The sequence below is a fragment of the Calypte anna genome, chromosome 9 (genome assembly GCF_003957555.1).
Source record: "Calypte anna isolate BGI_N300 chromosome 9, bCalAnn1_v1.p, whole genome shotgun sequence".
Classification (NCBI taxonomy): Eukaryota; Metazoa; Chordata; class Aves; order Apodiformes; family Trochilidae; genus Calypte; species Calypte anna.
Window position 1 is genome coordinate 14,982,589 of NC_044255.1, and position 24,017 is coordinate 15,006,605.

The 24,017-nt window shown below is 42.1% G+C and overlaps 1 protein-coding gene across 6 annotated transcripts in view; it reads right to left on the bottom strand.

The window, feature by feature from the left end:
* LPP (LIM domain containing preferred translocation partner in lipoma) overlaps positions 1 to 24,017 on the bottom strand; it is a 320,606-nt gene that overhangs the window by 96,286 nt on the left and 200,303 nt on the right. For all 6 annotated transcript variants that reach the window (XM_030456339.1, XM_030456340.1, XM_030456336.1 and 3 more), the window contains one exon: positions 17,123 to 17,797. In XM_030456339.1, the coding sequence (XP_030312199.1) occupies positions 17,123 to 17,797 (675 nt within the window). The remainder of the gene's footprint in view (positions 1 to 17,122; positions 17,798 to 24,017) is intronic.

A 24,017-nucleotide genomic window follows, 5' to 3' on the forward strand; every position in this document is an offset into this window, starting at 1 on the left:
TTCCCCAGTTGTGGTTTGCTCTGGAGGAAACAGGGCTTCTGTGCTTTTTCAGTGCTTACTCCTCTGCTTCGGTCAGAGTTTCTGCTTTTTCCTGTTGAATCTTTCTACCCTCTCTTCCTCACACAGGAAACTATAACAATGGTTCAGAGGGCAACACATTCACCTCTAGAATGACTGCCAAGTCAAGACCTCACTGTCTTGTTAACAAATAGACATTTAATTTCTGACTGTAGCCAAGAATCACAAAAAAACTAGAAATGTACAGGCTTTTCTATATACAAGATCTCTCTGCTTTTTATTTGCATTTTAGCTGCTGTAAGGTAATAGAAACAATATTGCTTTCGTTCTTTGAAATGCTGCATGTTCTGCAGGATCTCTCTCATAGGCAGCCCCAGAAATGGTACAAAATGCTGCTTGTGTGCAGCCAGCTCTGGAGAAACCATGTTTGGTAAATGGAACTCCAAGAGGGAGGGTTTCAAAGGGGATGCAAAACAAAGTACTTGACCCTCTTGTGATCACTGCTGCCAGTACATCCTATTGCTGCCCTCCAGGCCAAATCACAATCGTTAACATTCATTACAGGGCACCAACTCCTAAGCTCTGGGCACCCCAGAACAGGCAAGAACAGCTGGGTGTGCTCCTTTGGAAAAGCAGGTGCACAGGCACGTCTTCTGAACACTGCAAGTATGCTAGAGAAAAATAACATTCCCTTTCTTGGAGCTTATTTTCAGCAGCTGAATAGTTCACAAGGAGAAACTGTTAGTGCAAACACTCAAAAGGTCAAGCTCTAAATAAACAGAGAGACAGAGTGATGAAAGGGGTTAGTTGTTATTAATGAAGCTGAGATGATCACAAGTCAAAAAAAGCAAACCAGCAATGAAGACAGAGAGCTATGAGCGTGCTAGAAATGTTGGCAAGATCACATGTGAAGATACAAAAAGCAAAAGTTACATTGCCCAGCCTGAGGTGGCACATGCCCCCCAAAAATCCTTCTCTACTTTTCTTTTCCCTGGTATATTCATCCACTGTTCAGATTCTTTCCCAGTTTAGGAGCATCAACAACTGGTTTTACACTAGAAATGACACTACCTCTCCCCACATAAATGCTATACTCATACGAAATCGAAGGATGAAAACAAATCTAATTTGCACCTATTACACAAACCTTGCTTTATCTTCAAGCCTGAACAGGATTTCCCTGCACATCACAAAATATATTTTTCCCTGACACGTCATATCAATAAAACATGATATACAACTCAGATTAACAGAAATCTGTACAGTCAATTAAGAAAAACAACAAACATGACAACATATAAGATAACAACTGAAAATATTCTGGAAAACTTTGATGGTGTGAATCCTGTCCAAGCTTTCTTATTTTATGGTGGTTACTTTTTGGACTTGCTTGTTTACCAGTCACATGGCAACATTACACAGACTGTAAGTATGTACTTTACAAAAAATGCAGAACTGCAGAAGCTACAGATCCTGGCTCTGAGGTGAAATTCAAATCTGATTATGCATCCCAGCTAAGTACTGGCTTCCTTATAATGAGCTAAGCCCCAAACATCAGCACAGTCAAAATTTGGCTCTATAGTTTCTATTTGACCCTAGGTAAACCTCAGACAACCACTGGTGGTTCAAAACAAACAAACAAATAAAATATCTCTTGATGTTTCTGAATCATCACATTGCATTAGTTTAATTTTCAAAGATGGATTTGTCTCAGTCAGAGAGCTTTTGGTGGGATCAGTAAGTGCTTCATGGCTCAAAGGTGATTTGGCATCAATAACATCACTTGTACAGAGGGAAGACCAATGTGAAAACAGCCACGAGTTCACATCATACAGAGCCTCCCGTGCAAGGCTGTGAGGGGCCATTTGCATCTGCTGAGAAACAGACCCTTGCACTTTGGACATTCCTGTGAATATTAAGCATTTGCTAAAAGGGCAGGATGAAGCCTCCCTCACACGAGTAAAACCTCTCCATTCCATCTCAGGTTGTGCTGTGTATCTTTTCCTCCTCCTGCTGGCACCCATCCAGGACAGTGTAATTAGAGGACATGTTTTGTGACAAGAGCAAACAATACAGCAAATACACACAGATCAAGGGCCTCAGCTGCACAAGTACCAGTGTCCCAGAACAAGCAAACAAAGGTGCTGAAGAAAACCAGCAAGTCCCTAGACACTGAATGACAATGGGAAACTCTCCAAAGCAAAGACTGAGACCAAACCAGCTCATTAACTGATGGGAAAATTAGGAGGCCTCCCAATCTACTGAACTACATACATAGCACCAGAAGATTTTCAAATTATCCTGGTAAAGAGAATAACAGATCTATGCACTGGATTGCAGAAACTGGTGAGTCTCTTGGCTTGGGGAAAAAAATGTTAAAAAAAGGAAGGACTGGTTGTATTAAAGATCTGAGTGCTGAGGAAACAGGAAAGGCAATGACAATGAATTGCTGGAACTTACTGCTGTAAGAAGCAACTTGGACAACCATTGCTGTGTTAATGAAGCATCAAACATGATGGAGGCCTGGCCCTGGTCTTGAGCTGCTGCTTTTAGGATAAAACACGTTCATGTTAAAACATGAACAGCAAGGGAGGGAAATGTTGAAAGTCAACTTTGAATGGTGCCCAGTGCCTTCAGTAGAAGCCATCCAGTTGCACAGATTCCTTCTTATATGTTAGAAGATGCAAGAGAAAGAGATGTAGAGTAGGAGAAGGCAATCTGTATTAATCATTAATCTGCTAGTACTAATGTTTAAGAACAGATCAAACAAGTAGGAATGACTATGCCTTCAGGTACACTCTTTCTTGAGGTTTGCTCTTTCAATGCCATCCACAGGAAGAATTTTGGACTAGTTCCACCACTAGACTGCCCTAGACTTTGGACTAAGACAAGATAGGATAAAAAACATGGGTGGACTATGCTGTCTCTTAATAAACAACACCACCAAATGACAGATGGAGATAACCTTCTACCATAGATGGCTGGTGACCACTGGCTTTCCCCTTTCCCTTGCACTCCTCAGCAATCAGACAAAGCAGCTGTGCTCTGATGTGCAAACACATGCACAAACCCACCCATATTTGCTTTGCCCGCTGCCCCGTGCCTGCACATCCCATCCAGCAAAGCAATATAATCCTGTGGCATCACCTGAAAGGCACCCCAATTCCAGCTCCTGGTCTAAGCTCACCCGTGGTGCCCAGTAGCTCCTATAAAGCCACTCAGATACCTCTTTTCCTTCAGAGCTTCCCTGAAAAGCCAGTGCAACAAAGGAAAACCAGAAGACTCACTGAAACCAGGATTTGGTGGTTTGGATGGCCACACACAACAACCCTCAGATCTGACAGGTGCCATCAGAACTTCTCCTTTTAAGAGGAAGCATGGGCCACTGCATATCAAAACCTCTGCATTCACTTCTCCCCCTCAGCACCAACTTGCTCTTTGGACTTGGGCATGTTAATTAACCCAAGCAAGGTTTGGTTTCCCCATTTGCATGATGAATGCCTATTCAAAGGCATTCGTAAGATCCTTCACTGGTTGAGCACAGAAGTCTCCAGGCTTCTTCCCTTGTGGGTAGATTTAGAGATCCCAACAGAGTCCCAACGAAACAAGAATGAGCCACCTGAATATGCCTGGGACAAGCAGGCCACTGTGGGAAATCAGTGTGGAACAGCTCATCCACAGTAACCCCCAGGGGAGAGGAAGATTATAAAGGGTCCAAGCCATCAAACCAGTCTGGCAATTCTTTGATGTGAGCATGCTAAAGGCCACGTGAACTAACCCATACTTTGGTTGAAAACAATTCATTGCCCATGTTTCACTGAAGGTCATTCACATACAAAACATTCAAATCTCTTGGGCTCCTGTCAATCTAAATCTATCCAGTGGCAACCACACTGGTCTGAGGAAAGCTGGACATCTCTGGTAAGGAATCTGAGCATCCTGCAATTCAAGTGAAAAATCAGTACTGGGGAAGAAGGGCATCTGCAGAACAGCTGAGGCAGATGTGAGCTGATGTGAAACCATCAACAATAAACTTTTATCAGCAAAAGCTCGGTGTAGCTGCCATGCTCACTGTCATCAAAATGCTCTGGACCTTGTATATTGAACCTCACATGCAGACCTTGTATATATTCACACTGAGGAGGAGTGAACAGCTGCCACTTGTGCAGAGTGTAAGAGAAGGGAAAAAAACCCCTCTTACCAAGAAAAACATGATGTAAGATACAGAGAAATCCTTCTGGGTAAAAAAATCAGGAGTGGGGGGCTTGAAAAGAAAGCTTAGGAAGAAACACATATTTTCAAAGATTTCTGCTTTTTATCTGTAAGGATGCACGTTCACAACTAACCCATCTTGACATCTATCTTTGCTCTCTCCCCATATTGCCAACAATCCCTTCTGATCAGTTCCTCATCACAGGTGGTGTCTGTGCATAAATGGCACCCATCAGTGACATCCCATTCTGAAAACCACAGCAAAACTCCTCAGAAATGGACTGGTATTCAATGAGGGGTGTCACTGACCTGAGTTATTCTGTTCCTGCATTCCTCTTCCTGCTTCCTTACAAGAACTCACCCAGGGATACCTTGTTACACAAGAAATAAAATCTGCTTGCTCAGAAGCAAGATCTTACAAAAGAAACCATTAAAAAATGTTAAAAGTTCTATATACCGGTTCAAGCTCTCCTATGCATCAGCAAGTATAAGGTGTTAATTCCCTTAGCACTACTCATAAAGTCACTGTAACACCTGAATTAGGTTTAGTGTGTAAGTGCTTTAGGCAGGCAGGGAGTAACAAATTAGAAGAGGCTACTCTGTGATTTACACAGTCTCCTAGTTGCTGTTAGAGAACCCCAGATGACAAATATTGTATTAGCCTCTGATCTACACTCCCAGATATTATTAAATCAACATAGTTGTTGCTGAGTTCATACAGCTATACTGACATCACTGGTCTAATACACATACCACAAAATGACAGCCTTACAGCTCAAGCACCTTCATAGCCCAGGATATAGTAGTCATGCTTGATCTCACTGGCCTTTCCTCATGATTGGCAACAAAATAAACCAGGGACTTATGCTGTGGCAAAGCACTGCCCATTCCTGCTCTAAGCAAACACTCAGCAGAAAGAAGGCCACATTCATCCTAAATCCCACCAAAGTCTGTAGATCCAGACAAGGTCAGCATGTTGCATTGTTCCTCAAGGATAGCTTGCATATAACTCAGTGTTCTGATGCTAACTCACCCTTAAAACCATGTGACCTGGTTAATTAATTCTCCAGCTTTGAGGCAACCCTTTTAGCTCATCAGTACAGGTATCTATGTACCTTCTGTCACTGCATCAAGACACGGACTGATAGAGGAGAACACCATGAGGCTGCTACCCATGTGAGCCTGGCTGAGTTACTTCCTCCCTCTGTGAGTATGGGGAAATGACCACGAAAGCAGGATATTGCCAGACACCTTTCAGGGACTTTGTGGGAACTTAGTTAAGATTCATAGTAAAGCTCTGAAAACATAAAACACTATATAAATGCTAAAAGTTAACCGTTCCTAATAGCCATGTATTTAAGAGAGGTCTTTTCTTCATTTCCATACAAAGGTGCAGAAATATCCTTCATTGCAAATAATTGCTGTGCCTGCTGTTAGAGGCTTGGCACATGATTTCAATTGCCTTTCACATAGAAAATAGGAATAATACTTTGCATTTATAGACTTTAAAACTACTTTGCAGACAATCAAGTCTCAAAACCCCCACTGTGATACAGGAGGCAAACATTATACCCATTTTACACAGGAAACTAAGAGGGGAAAAAGATTAAATTCCCTAGCCTAGAGCCAGAAAGGAGACACTTGAGAAAGCAGGCGTGCTAGCAAGGCCCATGTAGACCCACACTTGCTCACTTGCTCTTGTTAATGAAGAGTTAACTCTTCTGCTCCCAGACTTCTATACAGCAGGGCGTTCACACCACATAGCAAGAGCAGCCATGGAATTTATCTCTATTGCTAGCAAATTTAATCCTTGCAGGCACTTCAGTTGACCACAGAGAGTGTTTGGAATTGCATGAGGCTCATTCCAGTTTCTAGCATGTGCTGCAGTAGAAAAGTTGTTGACAACTAAAAGTTAACCAAGCATTTATTTTTAGAAGCTAAGTCTGACCTTATAGTGTCTGAACTCATAACTACCCATATCTCTGACATTAAGCTGAGCTACCACATGAGAAAATTGCTAGAATGATAGTGTTTCCAGGGCATACTGAGTCACTGTCCAGCATCTAAAATGGGAAATAAAGTAATTTCTTAGAAACTGTCAGCACAGCGGGAGACAAAGTTTGCAGGATCTCAGCTTGTGTAGAAAAAGTCAGGTTTCTACTTTAAAATAAGTCCCTTGGCACTAGCCATGCCTTTAAAAAAAAGTTTCCTGATGACAAAAGAGCAATTAAGTCTCATGGTATTGATTGTTTTGCATTATCTCATATTTAGAACAATTATTAGGTCACACCAGCAAAATTATAATGGTTGTAACCAAGGAGCAGCAGCACTGTGTAGACTTAAAAGCACATATCATTGTTTGTTTTGATCCAATCCACCCTAGGGATGCGCTGTGGTCCCTGCCTGCAGGCTCTTTCTGTCCAGTCTCTGGAGAAATATGATTATGAACTTCCTCCTCCCCCACAGCAGGAATTGCCAGCCCAAGTGAGACCACCTCAGCTTGCCCCCTCAACGGCCCATGGGTAATGCTAATCTGAAAGAGTAGGAAAGTCCCCAGGGCAGTGGTTTTCTGCCTCTTCAAGTTTGCATAACGATTTTTTTTCTCCCTTGGACATGCAGGCCCCTACATAACAAATTTAAGATTCTGACACAAGGCTTTCATAGATCAGGGGGAAGTACAGCTCTGAAATAAGTTGCAAGGTGAAAGCCACTCACCTACAGTGCAGGTATGAGGTACTCTGTCCTCAAAAGGAGAAACTGTATATGGTCCCACAGTTCATGATTAACTCCTAAATGGAAGTAGAAGGCTTGATGAGGGTTTACAATTGCATATCCTTTGTATCCTTTCGAAAAGGAGAAATAGATGTTTCCAACCACCACAAACCTCCATTCGACAAATCTATTGCTTTGGCTGCTACCTTGGGGCAGTGACTTCCAAAAGCTGACTTTAAAACCCAAACAAATTAAAACTGTTTTGCTGTAAGGTTCAGAAGAATCTGGGGTGGAGAGTGAGAGGCTGAATCCATTCCATCACAGAACAGCACATCTCCTGCCTGCTCAGAAGAGAGGAGAAAGCATGGGAAAATCCTGCTCTAACACCATTTTTTCTGCTGGTTATCAGGGTCTTTAAGACTGTTATTTCAACTGGAGAAGGGGACTGGAAAATCAGCAACATGGTCTCTGTATAAACCCCTTTTCATCTGTCAAAGTGCACATTCTGCTTTTACTAGCATTACTTTAAATTTTTAAACAAAAACCAGACCCAACCAACTTGGGTAATGGTGAAAAAGTTAATTATATCTGAAGTTATTTGAAGTATATTTGTATTATAAAGTATATTTGAATTTCCCCCCGCTACTTTTCCCTCCCACTTTAAACCAATGTCATATTCATCTGAAAAAAAAAAAAAGAAAAAGGGGGGTGAGCATTTCTGAGTATTGCCAGGAGTTATGCATTTGTAATCTTTTAACTAACAAACAGAGGGGGAAAAAAGTTACTTTTGCTAGCAGCCTGCTGTGATATAAATAAAAATAATAGCTACATTCACAGATTTTGAACCTTTTACAGTCACTGCTGCAAAAAGCAATTTTAATTTATAAACCCTGAGTCTTGCAAAACATATAAGGAAGACATAATAAAATGGAATACTTATCCTGTGGCTCCCATTAGACCTCTTCTGTTCAATGGTTGTAACTAATGACTTGTTTTTCCACTTTTGTATTGGAAGCCTTATTATTGTGCTGCAGAGAGCATACCTTATTTGATTTCCCTAGCAATGCCTGCACCTCTTGCTGATGCCTGCAATTAGATATTTATGAAATAATATTTAAAAGCTGCATAATCTTGTCTGTGATAAATTTTTTACATTTTTTTTAAAGTCAGCAACAAACCATCTCTGTTTCTATAATATTATACTGAGGAGTACAATAGACTAATGTTCACTCCAGTGCATGTGTCCTTTTGACTAACCACTTCTATCTGACAACCTTTTTTTGGCAACAGAACACATTGTACTTTTTGGATAATTGACTGTGGAATATAATGCTGCTTATTCAAAAGCAGGTCACACAGAACTGAGCTTCCAGTTGTCTTTATCCTTTTACCTTTGTTATCTTCATGCTTTTGAAATTTATGCTGAATTTCTCTTAATTACACATATGGCTTTAATTGGTGTGCTGCACTTATTGACCAGAAGGCAACCTGATTAAAGAGTAAAGAAACGTGGGTGGGAAACTGATTTGAAAATTGTATTTGGAGATATTTATTAGTGAGCAATCTCACAAAGAAACAAACACAAGCACATTTCAAATGCCCCCTTCTTAACAATAGGACCATGTTTGCCTTTAATACAACTGTGTTGCATCTTTGTACTTCAAACCTACTAGAAAGACTCATCCACCACTTGCTGAGTGATCTAGAAATTCAACAGCAGCAAAATCCCCAATTTTAAGATTAAGCCTTGGGGGGGCAGGCACCCTCAGGGAAGATGTTGTGAATCTCTTATAAATCGTGAAAAATCTGGATTATGGGAAATGTAGCTAAGGAAATGAACTTAGGAGAAAGTTTTAAATGAAATACTCAAATGTCCTGTGCAAGAATTGATGTGTTTTAAAGCATGCTTTTGGGATGCAACCTTGAAGAAGAGAGGCTACAAATAAGCACTGCTTGCTGGGAGGGAGAAAAGACTTTGATGCAGTAAATCAAACAGAATTGCCTTCTTCTAACAGTCTGGAGAAGGAGGTGCAGGGTACTTCTCTGATGAGGATGAACCTCAGACCATGATAGTCACCATGGACTTTAAGTCTGCAAGGTATTTGTGAAGCTGAGTTTTACAGAAGCACAAATGTTACAGAGAACTTCTCAGGAGCTTTCCTCTGCTGCCTGACTCAGACTGAAAAATAAAACCCACCAGGTTTCCTGGTGACAGCCTAGAAGGAATCCATCAGTGGTATATAAACAGAAGAAACTTGCTTGGCCACTTAAGCAATTTTTTTTCCCTGAAAAAGCCATGAGTTTTCACTCTGAGCTCTCCCAAAGAAAAAAACAGAAGAAAAGGTGATCCACTTAGTGAGCAAACAGCTCTCATAAAGCTGGAGGAAAAACCTGAAAAAAACATCCTTCAGGTGTTGGTAAAATAAGAGTTTAACTAGGAAAAATGGGATGAAAATTATTATAGCTAATCTGAGATAGTAAGATCTAAGGTGTGGTTCCCTTTTACTGGTGACTAAAGTAACCCTAATATGTCAATTTAAGTTACTGCCAATTCATGGGAGGAAATTTGTTTATTTGTTTTGAAAAAGATTTAATTGGGGTGAGTGAGTGATACTGACAATAATAACAATTTGTCTGTCTGCTCTGGTGCTAAACCACACCATGGAAAATCCTTGCTGATGCTAGATTGATCAGCTAACACACACCAGCCTGGCTCCTGTAATTTGTTTTCTGAAGCTGACTTTAGACAGCACATTTCAATAGGGACTATTTTAAAGACTCATATAAAACTCAGTCAATGCCCTATTAGTGCAGATAAAGAGGCCTATGAATACTACTCTGCTAGAAGCAAGATAGAGTTCTTCTGATATTTTTTCAAGTGGAGAGAATACACTGCATCTGGAACAAAGAAGAAAATATGATTGGAAAGTTTAGAGCCCTTGAATTAATTCCCTAGACAAAAAGTTGAGACACCATATTCATAATATCATGTTATGTAACTTGTTCTGGAGCCAGGCAGCTACTAAGTGAAATAGTATGAGTTATAAAAACAAAATATTGTTGTGAAAACAATTTTACAACTTTATAATTCACTATTATTTTCATTTAAGAACAAAACTGTCAGTATAATTGCAGATTCTCCTCGCCTTGCAGGAGTTCTTTCAGCTTGTGATAGGAAACCTTTTTTTTTTTCCCCCCATTTATTTTTTTTTTCCAAAGGCTGCTATTTAATTTACTGTATTATGTTTCTTTATAGCTATCCAGAGGTAAATTTTGACAGGAAGCTCATTATGTGTGGGCCCAAGTTAGTTTAGTACCAGAACATTTACTATCAGTAAATGTAACTATATATTATCAATTATTTCTTACCATTAGTCTTGGAGGAAAAGATATTATATCAGTAACCATTATAGACTACATTCTACTCTTTATAACTGAATATCTATTTTAGGTGGGATCCTACATGGCTTGCACTGCTCACTGCACACCATGAGCATTTTCTAACTTGGCTGCTCATAGAAATACCAGGCTCAAGAGTGTAGTTGTGGCCAACCATGCCTAGCAATGGAGAAATGAGTCATGTTTTAAACTGTGCACTGCTCCCTACACAAAGTGGTGACTTAGTAACAAACCAAGATGTGTACCTGTGCCACTAAGAACAGGATTAAGGCCACAAATACACTTCACTGAGTCAGTGGAAAAATCACCCAGATGTAGGATGATCCACTCCAAATGACATAACCAAAATATCCTATCACCCAAAGTATCACAGTTACATTGTTTAAAGTCAGAACACTGACATTACCACCAGGTCATCAGCTCTGAGTTTCACACCAAAGGGGAAGCCGGAGCCCTTCTCTCCTCAGATGAGCCATCCAATGACACCAAGCTGCCCCTTGTTCTCCCCAGCTCTCCTAATCCATTGGTGCCTAAGCTTGAGCAAGTTTCCCTAGTCATTCAGGTGCGAACTTCACTGCAATAAACTTGAAAGTAACACAGAGGTTATTTGATAGAAAAGCTTCACTACATGCTCTGGTGCCTTAGCTTTGGAAGAATTACAGTGTGGTTGGACTCCAGTGTATTTTAAAAGGGAAGGCAACAGCTCTTCAGTAATCAGCAGCACCATCACACATAACAGTCAGAGCATGGCTGTGAATTAAGCGGAACTCATTTTTATGGGTGCTGGCTTTTGAACTAAAAGCTGTAGCAAGGCCAATTATGCTCATCTCATGGCGCTACAGACAAGGCTGCCCACCAGAGATGCAAGCTCAGCCAGCCCCAGGAAAGCACTGCTGCTCAAAAACCAGTTTCCCCCTCAGATATTCCTTTCCACCCACAAGCAAAGATGCACTCACTGCATTTTATGGTCTTGGATACAAAATCCTTATCTGTTAGACTGTAAAACCATCTGACAGCATTTTTCAAGGTAGACATTGGTTATCAAGAGTTAAACAGCACAGAAAAAGAGCCTTTAATTAACTTGAAGGTTGCTCTATGCCTTATCATGTATTGAGGCATTGTCCTCAGCTAATTTTAAGAAGGAACAAGAAAGAACATCCAGGTATTATGTCAAATGCCTCTTTCTCAGTTATTCCTCTGATATTACTAACTCACTGTGGCTGACTAAAGGCTAAAGCTGCAAAAGATGCATTCTGAAGCTGTAAATGTAAGTTGGTTTCTCAGTATATATAGACCTGACTTACTCCTGTAACTGCAGGCTCCCTGTTATCTTTAACTTCAAGGTAATTGTTTGGCAACTTGTTCTTTCTCTATTTCAGTAAAGCAACTCAAATATAAGATTCCTAAGAGACCAGACTGATTAATTGCTCTGTCAACAGCTTGTTCCTGCTAGTATATGTAGTACTTAAATAATAAAAGTATTATACAAAGAACAAACTGTAAAGTTCTGAACCAAAAATGTTGAATACATTTCAAGCTGAGAATTGGGCTCAAAACTTTAGGGTATAAACCAGACTATGTCAGATTCCTGTAGTCAGGATAAGCATACTGCTCTGAAAATATGTCTTTGCACCTCTCGCTAGCACCTTTTCACCCCAAAATCCTGAAGAAATCCACAAAGGGCTTTAATGCAGACATGTATAATACCTTGAAGAGGAAAACACCATTCTCAGAGAGACGGAATACCACCAAGTCTTAACTCTGAGCTTCTCATCTTTTTGTTAGACAGCACTGTCTTCTTCCCCTCCTCCTCATTTTAACAGAAGCAACACCATTTAATTTAATCCACCCAGAAGCAATGGTAGAGTCAGAAGCTGATATACAGCTAGTGCTGGTTAGAACTCGGAATTACCGTTTTGTGAGGAATGTCAACATTTTGACATTTGTTGCTATTCTCAGGGTAGAAAGGAGCTGCATATTCATCTGGAAATTTTGAAATGTCACATTGACATCACAAATTCAGCTTTGAATTTTGGAACTTCACCTTTTATTTTACTTTACATTAGCTTTATGTCTTTTTTAATTCATTAAATGACAAAGTAGATTATTTTAAATAAGGTTCTTTCATCACATTTGAGTTGCTTTATTTACTCACTTTAAAACTATGGAAAATCACTGTCTCACACTGACAGAAAACCAAATTCAACCATTATTTTATACCATCTCTGAATCAAATCCAGTATAAATTTTGATATGTGACTTTGGGGAAGAGGACACCTGGGTTGAGATGAGATTTTGGGGAAGACACTCAGGCAGGCAGGGTACAGCAAGCTGTCTGCCTTTCTCTCTAAGCAAAACCAATGCTAAGAAAGACTATATCCCTGTGACAGCAGGAGGGAATCTGGCAGATTGCATTTATTCATCTGCAGAGAACAAAAAATTCCTAGCCACTAGATTAACAGCAAACAGCGAGAGCGTTAGTCTCGGTTCAAACGAAAGTGCCAGAGGTATCTACTTTATGTGAGTGATGGCAGACTGTAAAAATTATTAAAGTAGTACAAGAGAAGTGCATCAGTTATAGCAAAGAACGGTGGTGAGCAGGTGTTTCTGAGGCAAAGATGAAACTTCCAAGTGAATGTCTCCATCGTAGGTATTAAATCAGTGGAAAAACTAACACAAGCTGTGTAAAATGAGAAAACAGTGAGCTGTCACAGTCCCCTTCTGGGCACTGCAAGTTTCATGAGGCTGTGTCAGAGCTGGCTTCAGCAGGCAGCAAAGAAACACCATCGCCAGCAGCACGGAAACAACGTGGTGGCTGAGGTCTGCTGCTCACACGTAGCCACCACCACCTAAACCAGCCAAAAGTATAAGCTGCCTCATTAATTTTACCTCCTCATTACCAGTTGTCTCCTCACTTAGCTTTCATGGAGTTCACCTAAAATGTACACAATACTGAAGGGCTGTCTGAAGAGGAGGTCATGCTTCATATGCACTGATACCTGTAAATGAGGCCAATGGGACTGGTGGCTGATGCAGGCTGAACACATTGGGGAACTTGTACACTTTTGTCATGCTAGTGAAAACTGACACAGTTACCAAAGGGAAACTGCTCCCTTCCTCCTTCCTGCAAACCTGCAGCAAAGGAGCACGGATTTGGCTGCTATACTAAATCAGAGCTACAAAATACTTTTGTCATTCCCAAATCAGATGATCTCTAATCTCAAGAGATCAATATTTTTAAGATTTCCACCATTCAGGACAAAAAATACAAGGTGATTCAAGTGATTTCAGTGGCACCCAGTCTGGAGGCTGAAAATGTGCCTCCTTTGGGAGAGACTGTGGTTCCCTAGGCCTATGAGTACATTCAGACAGAGGAAGGAGAACATAAGGTATCCAAGATCTAGGAAGAACAGACCTTCTAGGTAGCTACAGTGGCCACCCCTCAAATACACTAGAAGCCACTTGAGGTCCCTGAAATGTTGACAAAGTCATCTGGGAGACATGCAATATGCTCTAAAAACCCATCAAATGTCACTTAAACACATCAAAGGACCTAGATCTATTTGGACATATGAGAGCTCCACCAGGGCACAGAAACTTTTGATGACATCTGAGCTGGTTAAGTGGTGGGAGTTCAGTCAATTCTGGTTTGGCCACAGGGCAAACTTGCAAGAATTCTCCATGTCAGAAACTGTCTTTGCAATTTTTATTTTCTACTGTGGACATCCCGGTGCCAGAAATCAGCTTATCTAATGAGTCACCCATGTCTTGTGCTCTCTGGCCTTTAGGAAAGGAGAAGTTGAGAGGCTTAAGATTTTGACTTTATCTGAATGAGTAGAGCACCTCTGGCAAAAAGCATGAGAGTAGCTGATCATGTCACATGTTCCTGTGATGGTCTCATGACAACTTTGCTGCTGTTCCTAGAGAAATCCCCACCACCTATGACCCAAAGAAGGAAGCTCCTGAAGCTTTTGGCCAGGAATGCCCTTGAAGCGTATGAAGGTTTAAATGAGGACACACTCCATCAGTTCATTTCCTAACTGGGGCTTGGGCATCAATGCTATACAGGGTGCTATAAAAGACTGAAAATGAACAGAGGTGTCACATGCATGACTTCCATTTCACAAGTGGCCCAATGCAACACAGTGTTGTGTATGAGTAAACCTCATTGTTCTCTGAGGGCTTTAAGAACCAGTACAGATTATTTGCTGTTCCCATACCAATTCAGATTTATTATGGATCAGCAGAGACTTCAACATGATTAGTATGCAGCAAAAAACACAGAGCCACAGTACCATGAACCTCTTCCTAGCCAGAATGCAAAATATAAACAATCTTTTTTTCTTACCCTTTAAAGCCCTTAAACATATTTAATGAAAAATTTTTGCTTTCACATTGATGGCTCATGGTATGTATTACAATTAAGGACCAAGAACTTCTGAGATGGATTTGTTTTAACATCCTTAATAATTTCTCAAAATTAAGAATGCACTTTTTCTGAATATATTTAGAAATTGCTTAATAACTTAATATCATTCCCTTGTAAGAAGAAAAATTTCTAAAGATCTTCCACTTTGTGTGATATGTATCAGTGACTGTGTCTTCCACTGGCTTCTCAAATCAATTTCCCTAACTGAAAGGCCTCAAACCAATCTTGAAAAGGAAAAACACGACAAAATGCAGAAGCCAGTTGTGTGTAGGAAAATGCATGAAAACTCACAGTGAAGCCAACATGTCAAATTACAGTGACAATTCTTTCTATCAGCTATCTGGCTCTAACATAGCCTTACTTATTTTCCCCTTTAAATAAAATCATTCCAAAAGTTGATTTCATGAATGAGTTAGTCTGCAAAGGAATAGAACAGCATGCAATAAAACTGGACCACACTGCTTCACTGGCAAAGCATACAGTGTTTTATTACTGGGTATTTCCTGCTAGATTGTAAGATAACCCTTAATTCTTCACCAACTAAACTATATGTTATGTAGCAGCAATCAAGCAGAGTCTGCTACCAATATATTAGAGAACAGTTTTAACTTTGAAAGTGAGATAGGTAATATTGCAGGTATTTAGCAGGTTGGAAGGAAATTAAAAGTTCTGGGAAGATTCATCACCAAGCAGATAGCCTATTTTGACTGAAGTTATTTTCTAGAGATATGTATTAAGTATTTCTGCATGTGCATTTGCAAATGTCATGTGCACAGGCACAAACATATGTACTAAAAAAAAAAAAAAAAAAAAAAAAGAATGTATACATGAAAACCCAAACCTGAGCTAAATTAAACTGTCCCTCCAGTGTTGTAATGCAAATGAGACTAACAGGCTTGTGCTTTTTGTGGTTCAAGATGATTTGGGTTTCCACAGAAATGCCAACTGGACTAAAGTTTTAAAATTTTTTGTATATATAAGCTTACTTGTATCTATAGAAGTCTAAATATGGGTTTCTTATACCTCAGCATTTCCTCAGTGACTTCACTGGAACCACAGCAATTTACACCAGTTAAGGCTATGTGTAAATGATGTGTCTTTCACTACTTTCCAGTCTAAGTTCTGTACCAAGTACCTGCAGAGCTGAGGATTTATTTCTTCTCTGCCCAGTCCTAGCTTCCTGGTAACGAAGGAGAAGAAAAGGGAAAAAGCAGTTTCTTAGCTCCTAGAAGATAATATTTCAAGGATTTCTGTAAGTTATTGCCTTCTTTAAACTCTCTTCAAAAGTTCACAGTTTCAGGAAATCTGAAATTTTGGGAAAACAGTCTGTGTGCTGCTAGTGAAAAAATTCCAAAAGGTAGGCTTGCTGTTATGTTTCAGAAGCTTCTTCCTCTTACCTGTGAACACCTATAAGCTGAAGAGCAGAGATGTGCTGAGACAAATCAGGATGGGTATGGGCAGAGCTGGCGTCATTGACTCCCCATGTAGGCTTGGCCATCCTAACCCTCTGCTGAAGTCTAAGCTTGTCATACACTACCAAGACCCCACAAAACTAAAACACCTGTGGCGTCCCCACAGAACCACATTAGAGAAGACCACCAGCAGAAGTGACAAAAGCCAGCCAGGGTCAAAGTTTGGGTGGAGGAACTAGGCAGACCAGTTAAACTCTCTATTTCAAATCAGCTTTGATTTATGAGGTCTGGGCACCAGTTCATCAAATGGATGGAGGCCACCCTGACATACCATCAACTGAGAGGAGAATCAAAGCTGAGCTCTGTGGAAACTCATTTCCATGTGGTTTCAGCGAGAAGTGATTTTTGAACAGTGACACACCAGAGGTCAACCTCCACAACTGCTCTGAACCACAGTCAAAACCAGCTTCTTGTGTACCTCCTGTTTGCCTGAGAAGAGGAAGGATTTATTTGGTGAACCAGAGGTGTCCATATTTACATGAAGTAACAGCTCACACTCAACCTCTCATTTGATCTTGGTAGGGCATGAAAAGGAAGACCCAAATACAGTCACACCATACAGAGGCAGAGCCACTGAGCTCCTCAGGTACATGTCAGAGGGACAAAACCTCCCTCCTGCCCACAGGGTGACTCTGCACCTCTGCACATCACACTGCCTCACCCTTCAAAGCTGGCAGCGTTTCTAATCCCTCACAAAAGCCTCTTTTCAAGGCAGACAAGAGTTCCTTATTTCCAGCTTTTAAGAAGCCATGTGGAGGGAGACGCACCCAAAATCCCTACAGTCACCATTTAACCCCCCACGCTGCCTTTCAGGGAGGTTTCCAGAGCACGTTCAGTTGCATAGCTCTGCACTCCTCCAGCAAGTGCCTGTGTCTCCTACCTTTTGCTGCAGCATGGGTGGCTGTGGGGCCAGCACTGGGTCGGTGATGTAGGTCTTCTTAGTGCCTGGTGGCTGGTAGAGCCCAGGGTGAGCCTGGCCCATGGTGTTACTAGCAGGATACGCTGTCTCAGCCTTCCAGGAACTCTGTGGAACGTAGGGCGCTTCGGAGCCATTCCTCCCCCCGTACCCCCCGTAGTAGGGGTCCTGGTAGCGGCCCTGTGGAGGGGTGTAGCCATAGGCAGGCTCTGAGGGCCGGCCAGGCTGCGGGGTGTAGCCATAATCAGGCCCATGGGGCTGCGGAGGACCATAGTGTGGGGCTCCGGGCGGGCGGGCGGGCTGGGGAGCATAGGGCTGCCCGGGCCCAAGGCTGCCATAGTGCCCAGGCTGTGGGGCAGGGGGTTGGTAGTGAGGGCTGGGCTGGGCCGTCCTCACTTGGATGTTGAAGGCCGGGCGGCTGGGGGTGGAGGCCGTGGCGTAGGAGGCTGGCACCGGCTGTGGCTTCAGAGTGCCGACAGGAGTGACCGGGATGGGCGCCTGTTGCCCGGGGCCCTTGGCAGTGGACTTCTTGGTGGCAGTGAGGGGAGGCTGGTTGGGAATGATCATCCGCTTATGGCCAGTGACAGGGGTGGACACGGATGGGGTGGTGGCAGCAGAGCTGCTTGGAGTCCCAGAGCCCTGGAATGCAAAGAGAGAAAGCCACAGCGTCAGCAGGAGAGGCCACTTGGGCAGCCAAGGGTTAAGTGGAAACGGGGATTTTATGGAAACATCTGCACAGCAACTCAAACCTGGAGCAGGTTTGAGTTGGGTTTGGAAAGCAGGAATGTACCCGAGGTCAGACGTTATAAAATGCAACAGCAGCCTTTCCCAGCTCTGACAGAACAGGGATGGCACTGCAGCAGCAGAGCAGAACTGCCACGCACAGCGTTTTGTCTCTCAGAATTTTCTCTTCTGTCTCCAAACAAACAAACTAAAAAGCAATAAATGCAAGAAAAAGGGAGACTCTCTGGAGAATAATTAGAGGAAAACTCAAGCTTTCCTCTGAAAATGGGACTGTTTTGACACTCCCTCTATGAAAGCATGGAATTCTTTGGGTCCCTAGAGCACATGTAGGGTACTGCCCTCCAATACAGAAGTTCCTTTAAAAACTCAAAAAAGGCCTAAAAACAGCTCCCAAGCTGTAAGAATTAACTTGGATCAAAGCAATATACCAAGGTGTTGTGTCTCCGTCTCTGCTTCTAAGCCCTGATGTTTGAAAGCCTGGAGTGACCCCAGAGAGAAGGCAAATGTCACATATGGATCATCAAAGGGCAGAAAGTAGGGCAGGATTCCTGAGAGCTTCACAAATCAGCTCCCACCATGGCAGCCATGTAACCCTGCACCAGCACCCCAGGCACAGCAGCACAAGTGTCACTGCTCCCTGTGGTTTGGCCACCAAATGAAGATTTAATGCAGTGACACCATCTTAATAGGCATCATACATCCTTCTAATGTACTTGCCTGGCATACCTTATTTAAATCCTGTGTCCAAAAATACTGGTGTGAAAGGACATCTTTGTTAAAGAACTAACTGAAATAGTTTCTGAAGATCATCAAACACTGATGATCACTCAAGCCTTCTCACAAAGCGAAAGAAGACCAAATTTGAATTTCTGAAGTTTAGGATTATGTGAAATTTCCTGCTTCTCTGTTTTCCTTTTTTTCTGAAAGAGTAACTGAATTTTATGCCTTCCTATGTAGAGATGCATTAAAGTGAAGACATGCAGTTTGACAGTATTTCTTTGCTTTTGCACCTAACACCATAGTTCTATGAAGTTATATCTCATCTCAACTTCTGGCACCAGGTTTGAGCTTTCCTGTGATATGCTTGATATTCTACAAGTTCACAGCAGTCCAAAAGCAGCTCAGCCCTCATGGATGGTTGTGTAGACACTAAAGCATTTGCCACCTTTCTTTGAATGACCAGTCTTCCATCTGTCCCCTGCTTTATGCAGGCAGCCTTACCTTGACCTACTGCCTCGTCACACTCTTGCTAGAACCACAGGCCAGGGGGGAGAGCAGTTGGGGCTTACTAGGACACCACAAGCACAAGCTCTACCTGGGCCACAGAAATCCTCTGCCTGGTCAGCAGGTGGTGGCAACAAATTGCTGCCAAACCAGCCCAGACCAGTGATTGGGGAGGAGCTTCAACCATCCATTTTCCTGGGTGGCACCTCCTAGGGTACCAAACTCGCCTCCCACATTAAAGTGGGAGACAAACCCTCCCCCAACAACATTTGTTAATCACCACATATGGAGAAAAGGGAGATAAGAATAAGGTACTCAAATCCTAGTTCACAGCCCATAATCAAGACTACCAAAGGAATATGGAAGCTCTTCAACCCAACTGGTAGCTCTTCCCTAGTGATGTGCAAATATATTCTTGCTGATGCACAGGTACAGACCTTACTCCTGCAACCACACCTTCAGGGCAAACCTCCCATGTGAGTACACTTCCCATGAAGAATCACTAAAAATGTGCAAAAAACCCAAAGCAAACAAAAAAACAGGCAAAGAAGAGTATCAATATGTTTTGAGATGGGTAAAAGATGTGTGAGCAGAGGTGGGGAATAATAAAGCAGGAAATTTCTGCTGAAGAAAAATACATCTCAATGTGTCCAAACACTGGCCTTGCCAAGAGATCCATGACAAGGCAGTACACAGACAGACTGAAGAGATTCTGAGACTAAGAGCAAGGATGATCTGAAGCATGACTCAGTTGAACTTAAAGGGCAGAAACAGGTTAAGGGGCAGTCGCTCCCCATTAATATTGCCTGATTCTTCTTTTTCCAAAACACCTTATGAGAAGCAAGAATTCCTCCATTCCTGCTTCACAGTTCAACTGTGCCAGTGCTCACTGCAAAAAAAAGTGCTTTCTGTTGGAATTATTCTCCCATGTTAGCTTGGCATTTATGGCTGAGAGTGCTAGAAACTTTCCCATTTCCTCACTTTTTTTATTCTTGTAAATGACAGTAGTTTGTGCACTTACTGTAATGGGATGAAAGGTCCACAACACAGCACTGTGTAATTACCACTAGAAAAGCTTTTTTTTTTAATGTGAAGAGAGAAGGTAGATAATGTTTTAAAGCAATGGCCTATCAGAGGGACAGGGAAAGCCCAAACCCAAACAATATAAAAGAGCCCTATTCATCACATCTGATGTTTCTGAATGATGTTCCTGAGGCTCTGGAAGCAGGTGATGACAGACCACAAGTAAAGCTCTTGGAAGATGGAAGCCTATTCTGCCCTTAGAACTGGGGGACTTAGGTCTTACATATAAGGACCCATAGAATACATAATTTGATGCATCAATGCCATTCTCCTGTCTGGAGTACACCTTAAGGATTAATAATAACCCATTCCTCCAAAAAACCCTTCATTGCCTATTGAGTAGCACTATGAAAGACTAAGCAGCTCCCATATCTGACACTGCAAAGAGAATGCCTCTTCTCCTGCACTGGAGCCCAGTGAAGGAAGGCAGCAAGCTGGGGGTGCCTGTGCCAGAGACCCAACTCTGTCATCAGCTGAAGTGCAGAGGATTGAGCTAACAAGTACTGGGTGCATTGTGGCATTCAAACCACAGACTGCCTTGAGGAGGAGGAAGTTTGCATCAGTAGGAGTCCCCAGAGGCCCCCTCTGTGACTCATTCTGAATTCCTCTGAGGGTGCTAGGCAAGTGTGCGATGAAAGCTGGGCTTTAGGGGGACGAAGAGGATGTAAGGCTGTGGGGCAGTAGAGAAGTGGGACAGGTTAGAGGGAATCTAACACTTCTGTGGCACTGGTGATTTACAACTATGCAAAGAGGAACATTGGCTGCAGCTCCTGAGCAAGTGCACAGGTGAGGTATCACTGTAAATCCCCTGCCCTTTTGCCCAGAAGAGAAAACTGTGGTGGCAGTCCAGCATTCTGCATGTCCAGCTATGCACTCAAATATCACCCCAGGCTTATTGGTGGATTTAAAAAAGACTTTATAAACGCACAAGAGTCCTACTCTGAGGATAGGCAGAAAGATGAGAAAAGGGTACTCAGATACCATGGAGAAGAGTGATTTCAACAGATGTCTCAAAGGCACTGGGAGGATAGGAGGGATGGGTTTATATAGGGATAATATAGGCACCAGGTAGATGGAGAGGAAGTGACAAACAGAAAGCTGGAAAGGGCTACCTATCACAGGGTACAGTCCCAACAAAACATGCGACTGTCACAAATGTTTCATCCAAATAAGTCTACAGAACTTTTACAAGCACAACAAAGTAGACTCATCCAAAAGCACATAAGAATGACAGCCCAGAAGCAGGAAAACAAGTAGAAATATGAGAAGGGAAAGGAGAAAAACAAAGACTGGATTCATAGGAGCGTGAGCATTTTTTCCTCCAGCAGCTCCTGGACAGCTCATATCAAAACCATATTGCATTTGCAAGTGACTATTGCAGTCAAACACACTCTCTGACATCTTCTAAAGGCAGTTTGCAGAGGAAGACAGGCTTTCCTCTGCTCACCATGCACTAGATGAAACTATCTGACATACTTCACAAGTGCAAATTAGAACCACACTACTTACCATCAATCTCTTCTTGCAAATTCCTATTTGCAAAGAGAGTAAACTAGAAACCCCAGGTGCTGATAATGCAGAGTTGTTAAGAGAAACTAAAATAGGAAGGAGTTAAATTCAGAACCTCATCTGCCACAAGCATTGTAATACAAAATGTTTTTTTCTTGATGGGGAAAGCACAAGAGCCTTGTTTAAACACAGATGGAAGTACCTAAATGTACTGCCCCTTCTACAAATGAATTATCTAGCAGTTCAAATAAAGGTGAACTAATACTGACAAAATCAAGTGAGAATCAATCAATGTGTGAGGAAAATGTGAGGAAAAAGAAAACCCCTAAACACTTCCCCTTTAAAAAGCTACCATGTATAGCCATGAGAGGAATCATTATGTTCGCTAACTGCTGCTTTGTCTTCTTAAATGCAGAGAAACTCTACAAGCATTTGCAGGAGTTTCTTGTACCAGCCATCATACGAGAAGTCTGTGCTGTCATAGGGGTCTGACTGTCAAAGCTGGGTGTCTGGATACAAAGCTACACTGGGGAAACTCAGAGTCCTGAGTATCTGTGTGATTCTTCATTCTGTAAAAATTAGTTACACAGATCTTATATTCAGGGTATACCTACAACTAAAAAGTATTCACAAAGGCTCTAGGGATGAAACCTATTGCTCCACTGCTACTTGACTATAAGTCTATACTTTTTGTCAAGGTTAAGTCTTTAAGAAGAGGAGAGGATAACTATAGTCTACAGCAGGAGCATTATTCTATATGATCAGTTGGAAACCTTACAAAAAGAACTTTATTGTCCCTTCATTTTGTGCATTTGTAGAGTATGTTCTATAGAATCCCTTCAGTTATTCATTTTCACAGACTGGATCAAAAATGCCAACACAAAGTTTATCACACTCTATTCAATTCTCCAGGCATTTTTCATAAAGGTACACTTGAACAGCTTAGCCCTTTAGCTGTCAAATTATCACATATAAAGCAACATTACTCCAGCTCAGTGGTTTTCAATCTTTATGCTCTGCAGCCCCCAAATGTTTTTCAGGAGACACAAGCTCCATTATGGAGAGAGTTAATCTACTGACAATAAACATGGGTTTTTAAGTTACCTTTCACTGAATTCTTCTTAGTTACCTGAGGAGTGATCCACAGACCCCTGGGGTTTGCAGTGCACAGGTTGAGAACCACAACTCTAGCTACGGTTGCCTTTTCCAAGGATTTCTGTCACTCTTTTCTCCAGGATAGGAATGGCACAACCTTTCTTCCTCGAAAGGCAGAAACTTGGCAACTACTGGCATGCTGAAACCAGGATGCAGCATTCCCAGAGGGCTGCCAGTTCACCGTGCTGGCACTGCATCTCTCTTCCTAACTCAGCCACTCTTCTGCATGGTCTACCGACACAAGCTGGATGGAAACATGGGGTCAGCCCAGGCATATGCCAGCTGAAATCTTTTAAGTATTGCACAGTGGTGATGCTGGCTGGAGGCCTGGGTGGGAAAGGCAATGAAGGGCAGAAAATTAACTTGGCTTCTCCTGACACTACAGACTGGCATTCACCTCAGCTAGTTGGAGGTGCTTAAAGCTCTCTGCAAAGTGCATCTCTGCGGGGTCATTCTAATACTGAAGCCTAGAACAGGGGAGATGAATCATCAACTGGGGGAATCTACTTCACTCCACTGACTGTAAAAGAAGCATAAAACCAGCCAAGACAAGTCACTGAATATTTAGGCAGCACAAGTTAGTGGAGATAAATTCCACAATAAGTAGTTAATATTGATGTGACTGTAAGAGGCATGGATACCTTTTCTCTGAATTAAGTGCACTGCCACCCAAGCTCAGCACGTGCTAGAAATGAGTGTCAGCAACTCAGATGATTAGCAAGAACCTGGCCACCCTGTGTAGCCAACACAAGACTGGCTGTAAAGGCATTTCCAGCATATGGAGGGGGATGATGTGGGTGGGTTGCCTTTTCCACCTTTGTGCTGAGCAGTGGTTCCCACTGGAACTTGAGCTGCTGCCTTGTGAGAAGCAGTGACTGGGATGAGACTCCCTTCTGCCTGATGTAGCAGATCTCCACTTCCCCTCAGTTTGGGAAGGAGAAAAATCAAATACTTGGCTTTGAAATCTGGGATTTTAGGTGCCTGCAATATGTCCACGCAAATCTAATTCCTGCTGACTTAAAATTCTGCAGTTGAACAAGCTGCCTTCCTAGTGATTATATTTGGCCAGGTTCCCCCAAAAATATCCTCTTTTTCTGTCTCAGACATTTTCTGGGCAAAAAGGGGAATTCTGGCCTTTCATTTG